Source organism: Budorcas taxicolor, chromosome 20 (genome assembly GCF_023091745.1).
Source record: "Budorcas taxicolor isolate Tak-1 chromosome 20, Takin1.1, whole genome shotgun sequence".
NCBI classification, from domain to species: Eukaryota; Metazoa; Chordata; class Mammalia; order Artiodactyla; family Bovidae; genus Budorcas; species Budorcas taxicolor.
Window position 1 is genome coordinate 18,714,903 of NC_068929.1, and position 20,450 is coordinate 18,735,352.

The 20,450-nt window shown below is 36.5% G+C and overlaps 1 protein-coding gene across 1 annotated transcript in view; it reads right to left on the reverse strand.

Annotated features, from left to right (window-relative positions):
- The window catches only part of RNF180 (ring finger protein 180), a 240,461-nt gene that overhangs the window by 41,296 nt on the left and 178,715 nt on the right, over positions 1-20,450 (reverse strand). The window contains exon 6 of the mRNA XM_052659307.1: positions 15,054-15,179. Coding sequence (XP_052515267.1) covers positions 15,054-15,179 — 126 coding nt within the window. The remainder of the gene's footprint in view (positions 1-15,053; positions 15,180-20,450) is intronic.

Sequence of the window (20,450 nt, forward strand, 5' to 3'; positions counted from 1 at the left end):
CTATGGCAAGACTGATCCTCAGATAACTCTCAGACTCATTAAATACTTCCAGAGAAGCAAGTAGTTGGCAGTATTAGCTTCACTGGGGACTCTCCATCTACTGGAATTTTCCTCATCAAGACTTCAATTCCAGAGTTCTTTTATTTATTTATAAATAGAGCTTTTGTAATTATCATTTTATTCCCAGGTATTGCCATTGAGAATGATGATGCTACAACTTATATGCTAATATATCTTATTATATCTTATATATTCTAGAAAAAGAAATCACCACTGCTGTTATTGTCAGAAATAATAAGCTTGACCTGTGTTTATTTTTGCATTTCTCAGAGTTCTGTGGCTATTTTCTCATCTTTTTTTTTGCTCTCAAAACCAGGTCCTATTGCATCCCTCTATACTGGGGGAATATCCTTATATTCCTCATCTGTTAATTCTAACTCTGTTGCTGGTGATCAAACAAGACTGCTACTCTTCCAGTGCTGAGCTAAGGTAGTAGTGCTGTATCTCATATACAGAACAGGTCCAGAGCATATGATTTTTCAAGAAATATTCAGACTGTCTGGGATAAAAGGTGTAATACACACAAAGTATAACCTGCAGCCACTGCACAAACCCAGAATCGTCCTCAGAGTACCTCTGTACACCTTGCCAACCTCTGTATGCTAGGGTGCATATCGACCATCACCCATAAGGGTACGCCACTCACCATGATTACAGAATAGGATAAGGTGACCACAGCGTCTCTCAGAGACACAGTAAGTTTTCTATTACCTCTCTTAATTCCAAGCTCCTCAATCTTCATTGTTTATTCCAAGATTGACCACAATTTTCTAGGATAATTCACAGTGAATACACATATTGCCCATTGCCCTAACAATGTCATACAGTGGTCAGACTTTAAAGCATTTGCACATTTCTGAACACACGTACCCCAATGTTCATCGCAGCACTGTTTATAATAGCCAGGACATGGAAGCAACCTAGATGTCCAGCGGCAGACGAATTGATAAGAAAGCTGTGGTACATATACACAATGGAGTATTACTCAGCCATTAAAAAGAATACATTTGAATCAGTTCTAATGAGGTGGGCGAAACTGGAGCCGATTATACAGAGTGAAGTAAGCCAGAAAGAAAAACACCAATACAGTATACTAACACATATATATGGAATTTAAAAAGATGGTAATGATAACCCTGTATGAGAGACAGCAAGAGACACAGATGTATAGAACAGTCATTTGGACTCTGTGGGAGAAGGTGAGGGTGGGATGATTTGGGAGAATGGCATTGAAACATGCATAATATCATATGTGAAACGAATTGTCAGTCCAGGTTTGATGCATGATACAGGATGCTCGGGGCTGGTGCACTGGGATGACCCAGAGGGATGGTATGGGGAGGGAGGTGGGAGGGGGGTTCAGGATGGGGAACACGTGTACACCCGTGGTGGATTCATGTTGATGAATGGCAAAACCAATACATTATTGTAAAGTAATTAACCTCCAATTAAAATAAATAAATTTATATTAAAAAATAAATAAAAATAAAGAAATTAAATAGCACCATTTATTAGACAGTGACAGTCAAATTTGAATTTGGCTGTGCTGAATTCCTTCACTTCCTTCTTGGTTTCTCTTGATCAAAGGCTGAAAAATTTCAGTGTCAAGTACCAAAGTCATCTTATTATCTGTTTCAACATTTTAAGTCTGTGCCATCAGTTCTGGGATAACAAGGGAACATTTCATGCAAAGATGGGCACAATAAAGAACAGAAATGGTAAGGACCTAACAGAAGAAGAGATTAAGAAGAGGTGGCAAGAATACACAGAATGACTGTACTTTATACCAGCTAATAACTGTTAATAACCCAGATAACTACAACGGTATGGTCACTCACCTAAAGCCAGACACATGGAGTGTGAAGTCAAGTGGCGCTTAGGAAGCATTACTACAAACAAAGCTAATGGAGGTGATGGAATTCCAGCTGTGCTATTTCAAATCCTAAAAGATGATGCTGTTAAAGTGCTGCACTCAATATGTCAGCAAATTTGGAAAATTTAACAATGGCCACAGGACTGGAAAAGGTCAGTTTTCATTCCAATACCAAGAAAGGCATGCCAAAGAATGTTCAAGCTACCATGCAGTTGCACTTATTTCACATGCTAGCAAGGTAAAGCTCAAAATCCATCAAGCTAGGCTTCAACAGTACGTGAACTGAGAACTTCCAGAAGTACCAGCTGGATTTAGAAAAGGCAGAGGAACCAGAGACCAAATTGCCAATACCCATTTGATCACAGGAAAACAAAGGGAATTCCAGAAAAACATTTATTTCTGCATCATTGACTATCAAAAGCCTTTGACTGTGTGGATCACAACAAACTATGGAAAATTCTTAAAGAGATGGGAACACCAGACCACCTTACCTTCCTTCTGAGAAACCTGTATGCAGGTCAACAAGCAACAGTTAGAACTGGACATGAAGCAAGGGATGGGTTCAAAATTGGGAAAGGAGTACGTCAAAGCTGTATATTGTCACCCTGCTTATTTAACTTATATGCAGAGTACGTCATGTTATATGCTGTGCTGGATGTATCACACGCTGGAATCAAGACTGCTGGGAGAAATATCAACAACCTCAGATATGCAGATGATATTACTCTCATGGCAGGAAGTGAAGAGAAACTAAAGAGCCTCTTGATGAAGGTGAAAGAGGAGAGTGTGAAAAAGCGGGCTTAAAGCTCAACATTCAAAACACTAAGATCATGGCATCCAGTCCTATTACTTCATGGCAAATAGATGGGGAAACAATGGAAACAGTGACAGACTTTTATTTTCTTGGGCTCCAAAATCACTGTGGACAGTGACTGTAGCCATGAAATTAAAAGACGCTTGCTCCTTGGAAGAAAAGTTATGACAACCCTAGACAGTGTATTAAAAAGCAGAGACATTTCTTTGCAAACAAAAGTCCATATAGTTAAAGCTATGGTTTTTCCAGAAGAAAACAGTGTTTTAGTTTTTATTCCACTGCCCAACTGAACTATTTAGCCTTCAACAGAGACCATGAATTCATGACCCAACACCAGAATAACATTAGGCCATGTGAAGAGGAAAGGAAATATTTTATATAAAAGTGAGCTAGCTCTTATACCTCTTATCAAGTGTTAGTTGCTGTGATGATTCTGTCAATCTTAGTTTCTTCCTCTGAAATATCTACAATTTCCAGGCATTGCATCTTAGTGTATCAGTATCCAACTGATGTCGTTTCTAGTCCCACTAGTATCTCTGAAACAGGCAACCAGGAACTAGAAACCAGGACCTATGAGGAACAGCTGAAGGGAATGTATATAGGGTCTGTGTGGAATAAAGACGTGTCTAGAACATCAAATGTGTCTTTGTATATTTGAAGAACAGTCACATGGAGGAAGATTAAAACAGACTTGAACCAATAAAAGGAAATTATGAGAAGCCAGATTTCATTTACACAGAAATTTATGTGAATGAGTTGTTAAAATGAACAAATGTACTTATTCAGATAGTAAGTGATAAGCATGTGATATGCAGAATCTAGATGTCTATCTCTGAGCATGACTGTTGAGGCTGTTCTTGTATTGGTTGGAGAAGTTACATTATGTATATTTTCTAACTTCAGAATCTATGATTTTACATTTTAGTGTGGTTGCAGGTAGCTACGTATTTCTAAAGCAGTTTCTTATATTGTAGGGCTGATTTGGCTTCCAAAATAAATTTTAAACTCATTATTAAACTGTACAGCAAAAACAGGGCCTGATTCTGCCATTAGAAAATAAATAGAAAGAGAAACTAAAATTCTTAGGCCCTTTTGAAAAATTACCTTGCGAAAAGGTTAATGAACTTTCTAGTAAGATAGCACCAAGGCTACAGCACATTGTAAAATCTCTCTGATTTTACCTCCAACTTTCTGAGAAAGCAAATTTCTGGGTGATATTCAAACTCCTGCTATTTGATCATATATTGTTTTGTTCTCTATTAGAGACAAGCATTCTTTTCCATGTGGATATTCCTTCATTTATACTGAGCATGTTTAAACTTGCAGAATCAATCTAACACCTTCAGATGAGCTAATGACCAAATAAAACAATTCCCTAGGCTTTACAATAAAACAAATGGATTGGTCATAAATATGTCTCAGATACCTTCATTTTAGCTGCATGTTCTTGTTATTACCAGAAAAAATTAGGCCATCGGATTTTAAATCATGACTTTTTTTTTCATTTCTTTGATTTGAGTATATTTAGAAAAAAATTCAATAACATGGAACTTCATTTTGGCAAAACATGTTAGTAAAACCTCTTAGCTTGTTAATATATACAAAACTGGTTTCTTAGGAAACCAACTAAACCATGGCATGCCTGAAAATCAAGTCAATTAGATACTGATAAACTGAGGATGCCACACTTGGAAACAATAGACACTTCAGAGGGAAAAACTAAGGGCGTGGGTTAACATGTTTTGGCACCTGGTAAGGGATGCAGAGTGCTAGCTCTCTCATATCTAGAATATCTCCATCTCTTCTCACATAGCTCATTTTATGTATAGACACATACCATGTATTTGGAAGAAATAAATTTAAAACATGTCTGCTTATTCATCAATGTCTCTCAAGACACTACTTGACAAGGTGAAAGGGATAAGTAAGTGTGAGTGAGCTTTATGGATGAATGAATTAAAAAAAAGTTTACATCAACTTCATTGATTAGGAAATCTAAAACTATGTTAAAATGTTTTTGCTCTGGTTTTGTGGAAAGAATACTAATTGTATGGAGCCAAAGGAGTCTACACGAATGTCTATTCTTTTCCATAATATCTTCTTTTCCCACCTTACTGCCTTCTGCCAACCTCTGAAAAATTAAGCTGAAAAGAAACTGTTTTGAGAAAACAATTAACGTGGCACAGATGGCATGATGTTGAATACTGTGGTATAATATGGATATTATTAAATATATGTATATAATATGGATATTATATCCACATTCAATTTTCAACTATCCTAATTTTTGTTTAGTTTTATTACTTTTAATCAAGATGGTTCAATCAGTATCAAATTAAGTGTGCTTTATTCTTATGAAAAACAATCAGAAATGAAGACTAATAAAAATACTGCAAGATTACTGAGATTACTGAGAGGGAAACTGATGACCTTAAATAATAATTTTTTTAAAATTAAAAGGATAAAAATTAATGTACTAGAAAGGCACCTTACTATGGTATAAAAAGGACAGAATAAATAAAAAAGAATAGCAGTAAGGATTTAACAAAGAGCAGAAATTAATGAAATTAAAGATACAATAGAGTCAATTTCAAGTCATTATTTAAAAAGAATAATAAAATTTACAAATATCTGGCATGATCAGGAAAAAAGCAGGGCATAAGAAAACAATATTGATAATATACAGAGAAGAGAGCTATAGACACAGCAGAGATTAAACAATATAAACAGCTTTCTGTCAATGAATATTAAAACAGAAAAAATTAACTCCTCGAAGAGATATATCATATAAACTGACTCAAAACAAATTGAGAACAAAGATATGTTGAAAACGGAAACATGGGGCAATCTTACTCAAAAATATAGATGTTAAATAAAAGAACTTCAGACAAAAGCAGAATTTCCCGCTTTATGCCACTTTGCTTGTATGAAAGGTATGAACTAGCATCTCTTTTTACTAACTGAAAGAAATCTGAAATGGATTTTGGCTTCAATGTTTGTTTAGCATGGAGCCATCCCAAAGCTGCGTGTACCCCCAGCAGGCAGAGTGGCACCACCAAGCAACTTCTGTTTTGTTTTTGTGGAAAGAATAGTAATTGTATGAAGCCCAAGGTGTCTACATGAATGTCTATTTTTTTTCCATAATATCTTCTTTTCCCACCTTACTTCCTTCTACCAACTTCTGAACATTTAGCTGAAAAGAAACTGTTTTGAGAAAACAATTAATGGCACAGACGGCATGGTATGTTGAGTACTATGATATAATATGGATCTCAGCATCAGGAATATTAAAATATTTCTTTTAATATCAGAGATGCTGCTATCACTTTTCTATTCAAAATCAAACAGAAGTCCCTGTTCAGAAAGTATGGCAAGGAAAAAAAGAGAAGGAAAAAGCATACATATTAGTTTGAAACATATAAAACTGTCTTTATTTACAGGTAAGGCAGATATGATTATCTTCATTCAAAGCCCCTCAAACCCTATAATGAAACTGAAGGTAATTCAGTAAGGCTGCTGAATATGGGATCAAAATCCCACAAGGCCATTTCTATACAATGCAGTTAAGGAATAATTTTAAAAACCCAGAATCATTATTTACTATTCAGAAAACTAGGCTATTTTGTTTGAAGGGAGACATGAATCCTCTGTAACACACAATAAGAGGTAGATTCTAGATAACCTAAGTGAGAAATATTTTTTAATATTAACTTTATAGTTTTACCTAAGCAAAAACCTTTGTAACCTGGGAATGGGGAAGAACTTCTTAAAACTTTAAAATACAATGAGAACACAAAATTAAGGTGGATTTAATTATGTCAAAGTTGAATTTCTTTCAGTGAAGGACATCATGGATAAACTTAATATACAGATTATAAAGTGGGATAAAACATTTATAATGTCTAAAGCAGACAGAGGATTAGTATCCTGAATACACAATTCCATAAAACTGATAAAAGGCAGAAACCTCCTTAGGAAAATGAGGAGAGCAGTTACAGAAAAGGAATCTGAAAGACTGATAAGTATTTGAACTATCTTAAACTATTAGAGATCAGATAAAAGCAAATTAAATTAATAATGAGGGTTCCTAACTTCCATTCTTTGTCATTTTCCATAGTTCCAATTTCCCCCAAGCCTCATGCACTGTTACAGGTATCTATAATGGCATTTGGGGGAACTGTTGGCAATATTTACTCAAATATATGACCCAGACATTCTGCTCCTGAGTGTATATGCCAAATAAATCTTCACAAGGCCCACATTAGGATATTCATTAGTATTACATGTAGTGGCAGGGAGCTGGAGGTTTTCTGTGCTCCAATCAGTGAACAGTTGGATAAAATGTGGTAAATGCATACCTTCAGAGAACAGGATTTAGAAATACACATAGGCACCAAGGTTTATCTAAAAGTCTAGTGCTAGATGAAAAAGATAAGAAACAGTGCAATAATATAACAACATTCCCATAAATTAAAACATATGCAGAGAAAACAATAAACATGATTTAAAACTATAATGAAAAGATACAGATTAAATAAATTCAACATAACAGAAAGTAGGACATGAGGATAAAAGGAAACAAATGAGTGTGTGGACTGGTGATGACAGTAGCCGTTAATTAACAAGTAGAACTGGAGTAACTAGCCTCACTCAAGGTTCAGAGGAGGAGAAAAGAGGATAACAACAGCAAACATATGTGAATAAATCTAACTAAAATGTGTATAAAACATCAGTGAAGGAAATTATCAAATTTTATTATAAGACATGAAAGAGTTAGAAGATCTAAATAAAAGAAAAACCATTTAGTGGATAGGGAAAGTTATTAAGGTGTCAATTCTCCCCACATAGACTCATGCATTGAATAGGAACTTCTTCCCTTAATTCAACACGGTGTTCTTTTTTCTTTTTAATTGGAAAATAATTGCTTTACAATGTTGTGTTGGTTTCTGCCGTATATCAGCATGAATCAACCATATATATACATATGTCCCCTCCCTCTAGAACCTCCCTCCCACCTCCCACTCCATCCCACCCCTCTAGTTGTCACAGAGCACCAGGCTGAGCTTCCTGTGCTATACAGAAACTTCCCATTAGCTATCTATTTTACACAAGGTAATGCATAAATTTAAATACTCTCTAAATTCGTCCAACCCTTTTAAAGTTTTCATGGAACTTTACAAGATGATTCTAAGATTCAAAGAGTCAAAAAAAAAAAAATGGTCAAGACACTCATGCAGCAAAACAAGTCTGAAGGAAGATATCAAGACTTCTTTTAAGGCTTCAGTAACCGAGATAGAACTTGACATACAGACCAAAGGAACCAAATAAAGACTTCAGAAAAAGACTCACAGAAATGGAAATTGAAACAGTGACAGATTAACACTGTGGGTCAGTGGGGAAATAATGAATTATTAAATCGTGGTTGGAAAAAATAGGAAAAAAATCCAAAAGTAATTGGATCCCTACCCTATAACACAACACCCACTCTCCTCACCACCACAAAATCCAGAAAGTATCAACAACACAAATTACTTCCAAAGACCTTTAAAATATTTGAAAAATACACAGGAAAATATCTTTATGACACTGAGGATAGAGAATTTCTCAAATCAGATGATATATACCAGAAAGATGCTAAAAAATGAAAAACTACAATTCATTAAAGACATGATAAAGTGAGAACAAAAACAAGTGAGAGAGGACAGCTGCCATTCATATAATTAACAAGAAAAGGAAACAGCAGAAAATATTTTAAAACTCTCAAAAATCAGTAAGAAAAATGCAATTGATAGGAAAATGGACAAAATCTGAAAAGGAATTTCACAAATGAAGAAATTCAATAACTGATACATATACAAAGCTATTTTCAATCCCTGTTAGTAATTAGATAGATTGAAATTAAATCCCCAATGAGATAACATTTTATACCCACTGAAAACACTAAATGTGGTAAACAAAGTTGGTGACAGATCAGTAGTCATTTAGGAAAATGGTTTGGTTTAGGCAATCAAATTACAAATATGTTTTTCTTATGACCCAGCTGTTTTTTACTGGCACTTATTCTAGAGGAACTCTTATGCTCCAAGAGACATGAAAATATTTATAACAATGTTGTTATAATAACAGAAACTGTATCACTCATTTGCTTATCAACAGAGAATAAATGGTACCATATTCACATAGTCCAAGTCTATGCCTCAATCACTGATGCCAAAGAAGCCAAAACTGACTGGTTCTATGAAGATTACATCTTCTAGAAATAACACACACTACACACAAAGATCTCCTTTTCTTCACAGGGGATTGGAATGCAAAAGTAGGAAGTCAAGAAATATGCCAAATAACAGGTAAATTTGGCCTTGGAGTACGAAATGAAGCAGGGGAAAGGCTAACAGAGTTTTATCAAGAGAATATACTAGTCATAGCAAATACACCTGTCCAACAACACAAGAGATGAGTCTACACATGGCCATCACCAGATGGTCAACACCGGAATTAGACTGATTATATTCTTTGTAGCCAAAGAGGGAGAAACTCTAAAGTCAGCAAAAACAAGACCTGGCACTGACTGTGGCTCAGATCACGAGCATCTTTACTGCCAAATTCAGACTTAAATTGTAGAAAGTAGGGAAAACCACAAGGCCAGTCAGGTAAGACCTAAATCAAGTCCCTTATGATTATACACTGGAAGTGAAGAATAATTAAGTGGATTAAATCTGGTAGACAGAGTGCCTGAAGAACTATGAAAGGAAGTTCATAATATTGTACATCAGACAGCGACTTCAACCATCCCAAAGAAAAAGACATGCAAGAAGACAGAGTGGTAGTCTGAGCAGCAAAGATGGGCTCAATAAAGGACAGAAATGGTAGGGATGGAAAAGAAGCAGAAGATAAAGAAGAGGTGTCAAGAATACACAGAAGAACTGTACAAAAAAGATGTTCACAACCCAGATAACCACAATGGTGTGGTCACTCACCTAGAGCCAAACATCCTGGAATGTGAAGTCAAGTGAGCTGTAGGAAGCATCATTACGAACAAAGCTAGTGGAGGTGATGGAATTCCAGTTGAGCTATTTCAAATCCTGAAAGATGATACTGTGAAAGTGCTGCACTCAACATGCCAGCTAATTTGGAAAACTCAGCAGTGGCCACAGGACTGGAAAAGGTCAGTTTTCATTCCAATCCCAAAGAAAGGCAATGCCAAAGAATGTTCAAACTACTGTACAACTGCACTCATCTCACATGCTAGGAAAGTAATGCTCAAAATTCTCCAAGTTAGATTAAGTAATAAAGTTACTTTGAACCTCCTCCACAAAAAATTATAGAAACTTGAGTTCTGTGGAACTTTTATGAGGAGAAATAACATGAAACCACAAAGATGCAAATATGTAATTTATAGCTTTAGCACCCCAGAATATAAAAAGACAAAAGGAAATTAAAGGGTTATCAGAATGATGATTCATTTTTTTAAAAAATCTGCATATAGGGTAGAAGGTAGGATTCAAAGGAATCTTTTAAAGCACATAATCTGTACATTAAATCTTCTCTTCTTTCACAAGAAATCCTGTGAATAACAATGACTTTCTTATATTTAATTTTATATCATATTTTGGTCTAAATGTAATACATTTTACTGAAAGAAAGCCGCTCAGTAATATCTGTCTTTTTGTGACCTTATGGACTATGCAGTCCATGGAATTCTCCAGGTCAGAATACTGGAGTGGGTAGGCTTTCCCTTCTCCAGGGGATCTTCCGAACCCAGGGATCGAACCCAGGGCTCCTGCATTGCAGGTGGATTCTTTACCAGCTGAGCCACAAGGGAAGCCCAAGAATACTGGAGTAGGTAGCCTATCCTTTCTCCAGAACATCTTCTTGACCCAGGAATTGAACTGGGGTCTCCTGCATTGAAGGCAGATTATTAACCAACTGAGCTATATATTACAAATTCTTTAAGAGATAGATATACCAGACTACCTCACCTGTCTCCTGAGAAACCTGTATGCAGGTCAAGAAGCAACAGTTAGAATCAGACATGGAAAATTAGGAAAGGAGCATGTCAAGGCTGTATATTGTCACCCTGCTTATTTAACTTTATGAAGACTACATCATGTGAAATACCAGGCTGGATGAATCACAAGCTGGAATCAAGACTGCCAGGAGAAGTATCAATAGCCTCACATATGCATATGATACCACTTTAATGGCAGAAAGTGAAGAGTAACTAAAGAGTCTCTTGATGAGGTTGAAAGGAGAGTGAAAAAGCTGGCTTAAAACTTATTATTCAAAAAAAGAAGATCATAGCATCTGGTCCCATCACTTCATGGCAAATAGATGGGGAAAACAATGGAAATAGTGACAGACTTTATTTTCCTGGGCTCCAAAATCACTGTAGCCAGTGACTGCAGCCATGAAATGAAAAGCTGTTAGCTCCTTGGAAGAAAAGCCCTGACAAACCTAGAGCTAGTGTATTAAAAAAGCAGAGACATCACTTTGCCAATAAGGGTCCATACAGTCAAAGCTATGTTTTTTTCAGTAGTCATGTACGGATATGAGAGTTGGACCATAAAGAAGGCTGAGCACTGAAGAACTGATGCTTTGGAACTATGGTGCTAGAAAAGACTCTTGCGAGTCCCTTGGACAGCCAGGAGATCAAACCAGTCAATCCTAAAGGAAATCAACCCTGAATGTTCTTTGGAAGGATTGATGCTGAAGCTCCAACACTTCGGCCACCTGATTCAAAGAGCTGACTCAATGGAAAAGACTCTGATGTTGGGAAAGATTGAGGACAAGAGGATAAAGGAGACACAGAGGATGAGATGGTTGGATGGCATCACTGACTCAATGGACATGAGACTGAGCAAACGCTGGGAGACAGTGAAGAACAGGGAAGCCTGCCGTGCTGCAGTCCATGAGGTCACAAAAAGTTGGACACAACTTAGTGACTGAACAACAATGGATGGTGGGTTTCTTTAGTTATTTATGACTTTACAAAATAGTGTTATAATGAGTATACTATTTTATAGTTCTTATAAATAGGAATACTATTTATTAATAATATTCTATAGTAAATAGTATGCTTTATAGTGCTGATAAAATGACTTTAAGTTTCTTTATTCAAACTACTATATACAGTTATATTTGTCCATAAACTACTTTCTTCAAACTTTGAGGATTTTGTAATTCAATTTATCTTCTGCCTCAACCATATAGGCTCTGTTTTTACCTCCTTTTGCTTGACATCATTGCTGTATTGATATTATCAGTCTTCTTATATGGAAGGCCCTCTTGTTCCCTGAAGATCAGAGCTCCCCACATCTAGTTTCTCCAACCAGACTCCTCATCTGTACTAAAACTCTACAGTTGTCCATGCTCTGGTAGACCATGGTTTTATCAAAGACAAAATTATATTTTATGTTTACATTGTATGATCATTACACATAACAAATTCTCAAAGGTTAAAAACATACTAGAGATTGCCTTGCCCTAATTTGATAATTCCTTTTATCTATAGTACAGTTACAATTTAGAATGCACTTTCACATCAGCTCATTTGATCCTTACAACTACATTAATTAGGTTATATAATTATTACCATCTTACAGGTCAGAAACAGAAACAAAAGTTGGTGTTTCTATGACATCCCTGAGGTCATGCATTTAGTTAGCTGTGAACCCAGAAACTGATATTCCTTGTATGTTATACATGGATGAGACACTCTACATTAAAGTACTGACACTTTCTACTTGTCCTAAACTTGCAGGACAACTGTAAAATATTAAAATAAAATAGTATGAAAGTGAAACACTTTCAAACTCATTCTATGAGGCTACCATCCCCCCAATACCAAAATCAGACAAAGATACCACAAAAAAAGAAAATTACAGGCCAATATCACTGAAAAACATAGATGCAAAAATCCTCAGCAAAATGCCAGCAAACTGATTCCAACAATACATTAAGATCCAAAGCAATCCTGAGAAAGAAAAATAGAATGAAAGAATCAGACTCCCTGAATTTGGCATATACTACAAAGCTACAGTAGTCAAAACAGTAAGGTACTTGCACAAAAATAGAAATATAGATCAATAAAAGGGGATAGAAAGTCCAGAAATAAACCCATCCACCTATGGCCAGTTTGTCTATAACAAAGAGGGCAAGAATATACAATGAAGAAAAGACAGTCTCTTGATTAAGTGGTGCTGGGAAAACTGGATAGCTACATGTAAAAGAATGAAATTAGAACATCTTCTAATGTCATATACAAAAACAAACTCAACATGCATTAAAGACCTAAGCATAAGACCAAATACTATAAAAGTCCTAGAGAAAACACAGGCAGAACACTCTTTGACATAAATCATAGCAGTAGTTTTTTTTTTTTGGACTTGTCCCTTAGAGCAATGGAAATAAAAGCAAAAATTTAAAAATGGGACTAAATAAAGCACAAAAGTTTTGCACAGCCAAAAGACCATAAACAAAACAAAAAGGCAACCTATAGAATGGGAGAAAATATTTACAAATGACAAATCTGACACGGGATTAACTTCCAAAATATACAAACAGCTCAGTATTAGAAAAAAAAAAATCACAAAATATGCAGAAGACCTAAATAGGTATTTCTACAAAAAACATAAAGATGGCCAATAGACACATAAAAAAATGTTCAACACGGCTAACTGCTAGAGAAATGCCAATCAAAATTATAGTGAAGCATCATCTCACATCAAAAAGTCTACAAATAATAAATGCGGGAGAGGGTGCAGGAAAAAAAGAACCCTCCTACAATGTTGTTGGGAATGTAAATTGGTATAGCCACTATACAGAACGATATGTAGGTTCCTTAAGTAAACAGAGTTACCATATGATCCTGTAATCCCATTCTTAGGCATATATCAGAGCAAATTCTAATTATAAAAGATTTACACACATACCCCTATGTTCATAGCAGAACTATTTACAATAGCCAAGACATGGAAACAACCTAATGTCCATTGACAGATTAATGAATAAAGATATGATGTATGTATGCAAATATATACATACATACATATGTATGTATGTATATTATATGTGCATGTATGTGTGTGTGTATATCTGTGTGTGTGTATATCTGTGTGTGTGTATATGTGTGTAATATTACTCAACCATAAAAAACAGTGACATAATGCCATCTGTGGCAACATGGATGGACCTAGAGATTATCATAATAAGTAAAGTAAGCCAAAGACAAATATCATACATCAAATATATCATATTCCACTTATTTGTGTAATCTCAAAAAAGTAACAAATGGACTTATTTATAAAACAGAAACAGACCCATAATATAGAAACCAAGCTTGTGGTTCCCCAAAGGGGAAAGGTGGGGTAAGGGATAAATTAAGAGTTTGGGATTAACATATACACACTACTTGGAGAAGACAATGGCACCCCACTCCAGTACTCTTGGCTGGAGAATCCCATGGACGGAGGAGCCTGGTAGGCTGCAGTCCATGGGGTCGCTAAGAGTCAGACACGACTGAGCGACTTCACTTTCACTTTTCACTTTCATGCATTGGAGAAGGAAATGGCAACCCACTCCAGTGTTCTTGCCTGGAGAATCCAGGGACAGGGGAGCCTGGTGGGCTGCCGTCTATGGGGTCGCACAGAGTCGGACACGACTGAAGCGACTTAGCAGCAGCAGCAACATACACACTACTATATATAAAATAGATAACCAACAAGGACCTACTGTTATAGTACAGGGAACTAGATTCAATATCTTATAATAAGCTATAAGGGAAAAGAATTTGAAAAATAATACATACATATATGTGTGTGTGTGTGTATTGAATTGCTGTTGCTGTACATCTGAAACTAACATGACATGCTAAATCAGCTATACTTCAATTAAAAAATACTAAAAATAAAAATGAGATTATAACCTATAAAACAAACTTAAATTATGATGAGTTATTAAAAATACTTATAAAGAATACTAGTGCTTCTGTTAAATCTGTTACTTTTGAAATGAAGTTCATTATCTACATACTAAACATTATTGATGGCAAGGCAAGGTAAATTTGATCATGAGTTTCTGTCCGATTTTGCTCTTAAGGTATAGTCTCCAAGTTTTTCATACATACACCTGTAGCTTTCAGTAAGAAGACACTAGCAAATCCTTCCTTAAAATTGACCAGTGCAGAAATATGTTTCTACTAACATATCGAAGGCAGAAAGAAAATGGCTTTAAAAAACAATGCTAGACAATGTTACCAGACTTTTTTTCTTTCCTTCTCTCTCTCATTTTTTACATTATTTTCCTTACCTCCAAAAAGGTGGAATGCTTTTCTGCAGTTTGGTAGGGGCCACTTTGCAGAGCTGGATTTCTGAAAGCTTTGTTTTCTTTTCAAATATTCTTTAGTAAAGAATGTTTTTGTGGCATTGTTCAGTTCTAGAGCAAAGCAAACAAAAATAGCATTTTAAAACATTAATTTGAGTAAAATGGCAAGAACCCAAAAAAAATTGTTGTTGCAGTATTCTGATAATAAATTCAGATGTCTTTTAAGACAGTGAAGACAAAAGTGGAGTCAGCTTTGTTTTTAACCCAAGCAAACAAAATTTCTCTGAATTTGATGCAACTTTGATATGCCTACACATAGAACATACACCTACTGAGCAGCTCCTATGTCAGATAAAACACAGAAATGAAAGAAACAGTGATGACTGAGATATAGTCCTTGCCCTCAGGAAGACTGCAGTCTAAAAGTTGATAATAAACAGGTATACCATAAAAGGGGGAAAATATGTTATGGGTGAAGCAACAGAATAACTAGAGTGCAATCATGGCTCAGGAGTGAAAATGAAAAGGAAAAATCACTAGAAGGTTTTACTTTATAGTTTTATTTCACTCCATACGTGATGGACTGACTATGTAGAGTCTAACGCTGCTGATATGAAGAAGTCAAAAAAATGTAGAAATAAATTCTCAACCCTTCAGAAACTTGTTCATGAGTTAAAGAGAAAATGAAAATATTCATTTGAAGTAAACAAATACCAATCAAAAAACAAACATGATGATATTCACTTTAAAAAAGAGTCTCTAGAACATGAGCCAAGGAAAGCAAGGCATAATCTGAATTGAACTATTTGATGGAGAAGTTCTTCCCAGGGAGGCCAGTGTAGAGCTAGTTACTACTAGCTGAGAAGTAAACTAGCTGAGAAGTCTTTTCATCAGTGGTGCCCTCTTACTTTCATCCCACAATTATTCCTGTACTATCTTCTCAGCTTCCATCCTTTCAAAGGCTTTGAGCTTCTTTCCAACCAGTTACATCAAAATTTCTCTATTTTTTCTAACTACTCTCTTGGATTTATTCTTATCTAAGCAATGGACAGGGAAAACATTCTGGAAGTTTACATTTAACAACAAAAGAAATAAGGCCAAATAAGGAAGGTTAAGTAATAAACCTGCAACTCTCCTTAACTCCTTTCCCCAGTCTACACCCAATGGCCAGTAATTCAAGCACACAAGATAGGGGAAAAGTATTTTCATAGTCTATGTACTCATTGGGTATGCTGGAGGTTGTTATGGCCAGTGAATGTTTTAACTTTCACGTGTTTAATAGGTAAATCATTTCAGATTGGATATTCTCAGTGTTTTCTGCAGCAGTGCACATTTATTTTACTGAAGTCCACGTTGCCCACTGCCTGTGAACAGCCCCTTAGTAAAAGGTGGTCATGGCACTACTACTTGGTTAAAATGACTCATCAGTGTTATTCATAGTGATGAAGAGAATGCAAGAAGTTATCCAATGACTTAAAACACATTTACTTACATAACAATTGTCTTCTTGGAGAGCTTATCCTTAAGCAGTGATAACTATAAATCAGGGTATTTTCTGAGAAATTAAAAATCCTATGAGATCAGCAGGATTGTGTTAACAATTAACTGTTGGACTCACAACTTCCTAAATGCCTTTAAAAGTAAGACCAGTGTGGTGGGTAAATTATTTCTTGTGGGAGATAATATAAACCAAGAAGAGTCTGCAACCTCCAAATTCTCATTCCCTTCCTTTCTTTTCCTCTCTCCCTCCACCTTCTCCTTCCCCTGGAGAGCTTGTACCCTTGCTCTAAAATGCTGATGCAAAAACCAGAGGATATCACTGCACTGGCCTCTCTTAAAATGAAAACTTACTTGGAAGTGTAATTGCATTCAGTAAACCAGATCAAAAAGACATTCTTGTAAGAGTCATCCAGAAGTGCAGTTTTGAGAGCTGGTCACAAATCAGATTTGTCTTAGAGGGTAGATGACAGAGATAAAAGTAATAATGATAATTGTGATTTTTTTTATTTTCCAGCTTCAAGAACTTATTACATGATGTACTTCTAACCTATATAACAAACCCAAATGGAAACCAAAGAAGGAAAGGTTTCAAAAATTATTTATAATATCTAAGAAAATTATGATCAGAGGACTTACTTTATTAAATGTACAAAATGAGATGGGAGATGTACTTACAATGTTCTCTTGAACATAAACACATGTGTCCATAATGTAGTCTTATGAAATGTTGGAAGATTCTACACTTGATCTGAAAGACCTTTGGAGAAGAGTGGATCCCAAAGCCCTTGTCCCTCCATCTGCTGGGCCAAATAAGAACTGGGTTCTAAGGCTTCCTAACACCTTTCATAAGCTGTTGAACTTCTCTTTGTACTTGCTTTCTGCCCCATCTCTGGCAAACACTTATTCTGCAATAGCTATGTGCCTGGCACTTTGCTGGTCTAGCTAGAAATACAGAAATTAATTAAATCTAATTCCTGTCTGCTGGGCACAGTACTAGATCAGTGATTCCAAAACACCCGTCTGGAGCCTGGCTATGCATCAGAGTTGCTGAGGGGATTTGTTAAAAAGACAATTTCTAGGACCTTGCCCAGATATTACTGAAGCAAAACTGCTGTGGATGTGACCTAGTAGTCTGTAGTTTCTATAGGCTCCTTGGATAATTTTAATGCACAGTCAACCACTAGACAAAATGACCTTAAATCCTTTTCTATTCTAAAAGTACCTGAATTTATTTAAATAAGTTAAACCTTACTTCTTATAGTTTATCTGCTATAAACTGTACAAACCTTACCCAAGGATGTTGTTCTTTCTACAGAACTACATTGCTTCATTCTAGTGGTATTTTAACTTGGTAGGGCAGGATTTTGCAACAGATAACTATTCAATACTAACTTTCTCTGAATTATTTAGAAGAAGCACTAAGAAAAATCTGAAAGCAGACCAAGATGCAGGGCTCAAAGTAAAAGATGATAAAAACTACCTTTCTCTCCTCCTTTGTCAACTCTACCTATTAGGGAGCAGAGGCTTCTTACTACAATATATTATAAAGTACTGAATGAATAAATATTTCATATCATTCAATATGATGGAAAAGGACAAAACCCTGAATATCCTAGAAAGATTCTAAAGTCTATTCAGATGGTACATTTAAATGTGGTGGCAGTACCAGTGGAAAACAGCAGCATCTTTGTGTGACACTGCTCAACATTCAGAAAACAAAGATCATGGCATCTGGTCCCATCACTTCATGGGAAATAAACAGATGGGGAAACAGGGGAAACAGTGTCAGACTTTATTTTTGGGGGCTCCAAAATCACTGCAGATGGTGACTACAGCCATGAAATAAAAAGATGCTTACTCCTTGGAAGGAAAGTTATGACCAATCTAGATAGCATATTCAAAAGCAGAGACATTACTTTGCCGACTAAGGTCCGTCTAGTCAAGGCTATGGTTTTTCCAGTAGTCACGTATGGATGTGAGAGTTGGACTGTGAAGAAGGCTGAGCGCTGAAGAATTGATGCTTTTGAACTGTGGTGTTGGAGAAGACTCTTGAGAGTCCCTTGGACTGCAAGGAGATCCAACCAGTCCATTCTGAAGGAGATCAGCCCTGGGATTTCTTTGGAAGGAATGGTGCTAAAGCTGAAACTCCAGTACTTTGGCCACCTCATGAGAAGACTTGACTCACTGGAAAAGACTCTGATGCTGGGAGGGATTGGGGGCAGGAGGAGAAGGGGACGACAGAGGATGAGATGGCTGGATGGCATCACTGACTCGATGGACGTGAATCTGAGTGAACTCCGGGAGTTGGTGATGGACAGGGAGGCCTGGTGTGCTGCGATTCAGGGAGTCGCAGAGTCGGACACGACTGAGCGACTGAACTGAACTGAACCATAGAAATAATAAGTAAGTGTTCAAAGTTATGGTCTTCTTGACTTGGCTGAGTGCAAGAGCCAAATGTTGGAAGAGCCAAATGTTGGAAGCAACAACCATGTCCTTCAGCAGGTGAACAGATAAACTGGTACCTTTAGACAACGGAACATTATTTAGCACTAAAGTGGTCCATGGGCTGTAGCCCACCAGACTCCTCTGTCTGTGGAATTTTCTAGGTAACAGTACTGGAGTTGGTAGCCATTTTCTTTGCCGGGGGATCTTCCCAACCCAGGGAACAAACCTGGGTCTCTTGCATTGCAGGCAGGTTCTTTACCATCTGAGCCACCAGGAAGTCCCCCAAAAGAAATAAGCTATCAAGCCACAGGAGGACATGGGAGAATATTAAATGTATATTAGTAAGTTAAAGAAGCCAATCTGAAAAGGCTACATACTGTATGATTCCAACTATATGACGTTCTGGAAAAGGCAAAACTATGGAGACAGTGAAAAGATCTGGGGTTGGGGTGAAGGATGAATAAGGATGAATGAATGAGGAACAGAGGATTCTTGGGGCAGTGAAAATATCCTCTTTGATACTCTAATGATAGATATGTGTCACTATACATTTGTCCAAATTCATGGAATGTACAACATCAAGAGTGAACCCTGATGTAAACTATGGACTTTAGATGGTAATCATGTATCAACACAGGCTGACAGAACTTAACAGATGTTCCACTGTAGTACAGAGTATGGGTAATGGGGGATGTTTGTGAGGGGGCAGGAGGTGTATAAGAAATCTCTTTATCTTCTACTTAATTTTGCTGTGAATATGAAACTGCTCTAAAAAATAAAGTCTATTAAAAAATATTTAGAAAACATTTTCTTTAAATAGTGCACAAAACTAACAGTGCTGAGAACAATGCTGCATCATAATATCAGAAGTTTTTAATGTGAAAATCTCATTTTAAATAAAAATTTAAAATAATTTTTCAATAAAATTTTCGATTTACAAAAGCAAATTGTGAAATAGGCATAGTACATGCATGGATGTGAGAGTTGTCTGTGAAGAAAGCTGAGTGCTGAAGAACTGATGCTTTTGAACTGTGGTGTTGGAGAAGGCTCTTGAGAGTCCTTTGGACTGCAAGGAGATCCAACCAGTCCATTCTGAAGGAGATCAGTCCTGGGTGTTCACTGGAAGGAATGATGTTGAAGTTGAAAGTCTAGTACTTTGGCCACCTCATGCGAAGAGCTGACTCATTGGAAAAGAGCCTGATGCTGGGAGGGATTGGGGGCAGGAGGAGAAGGGGACGACAGAGGATGAGATGGCTGAATGGCATCACCAACTCAATGGACATGAGTTTGGGTGAACTCCGGGAGTTGGTGATGGACAGGGAGGCCTGGCATGCTGCGATTCATGGGGTTGCAAAGAGTCGGACACGACTGAGCAACTGAACTGAACTGAACAGAGTAAATATGTAACCCTAAGTTGTGAGGTAATGGATCATTGGT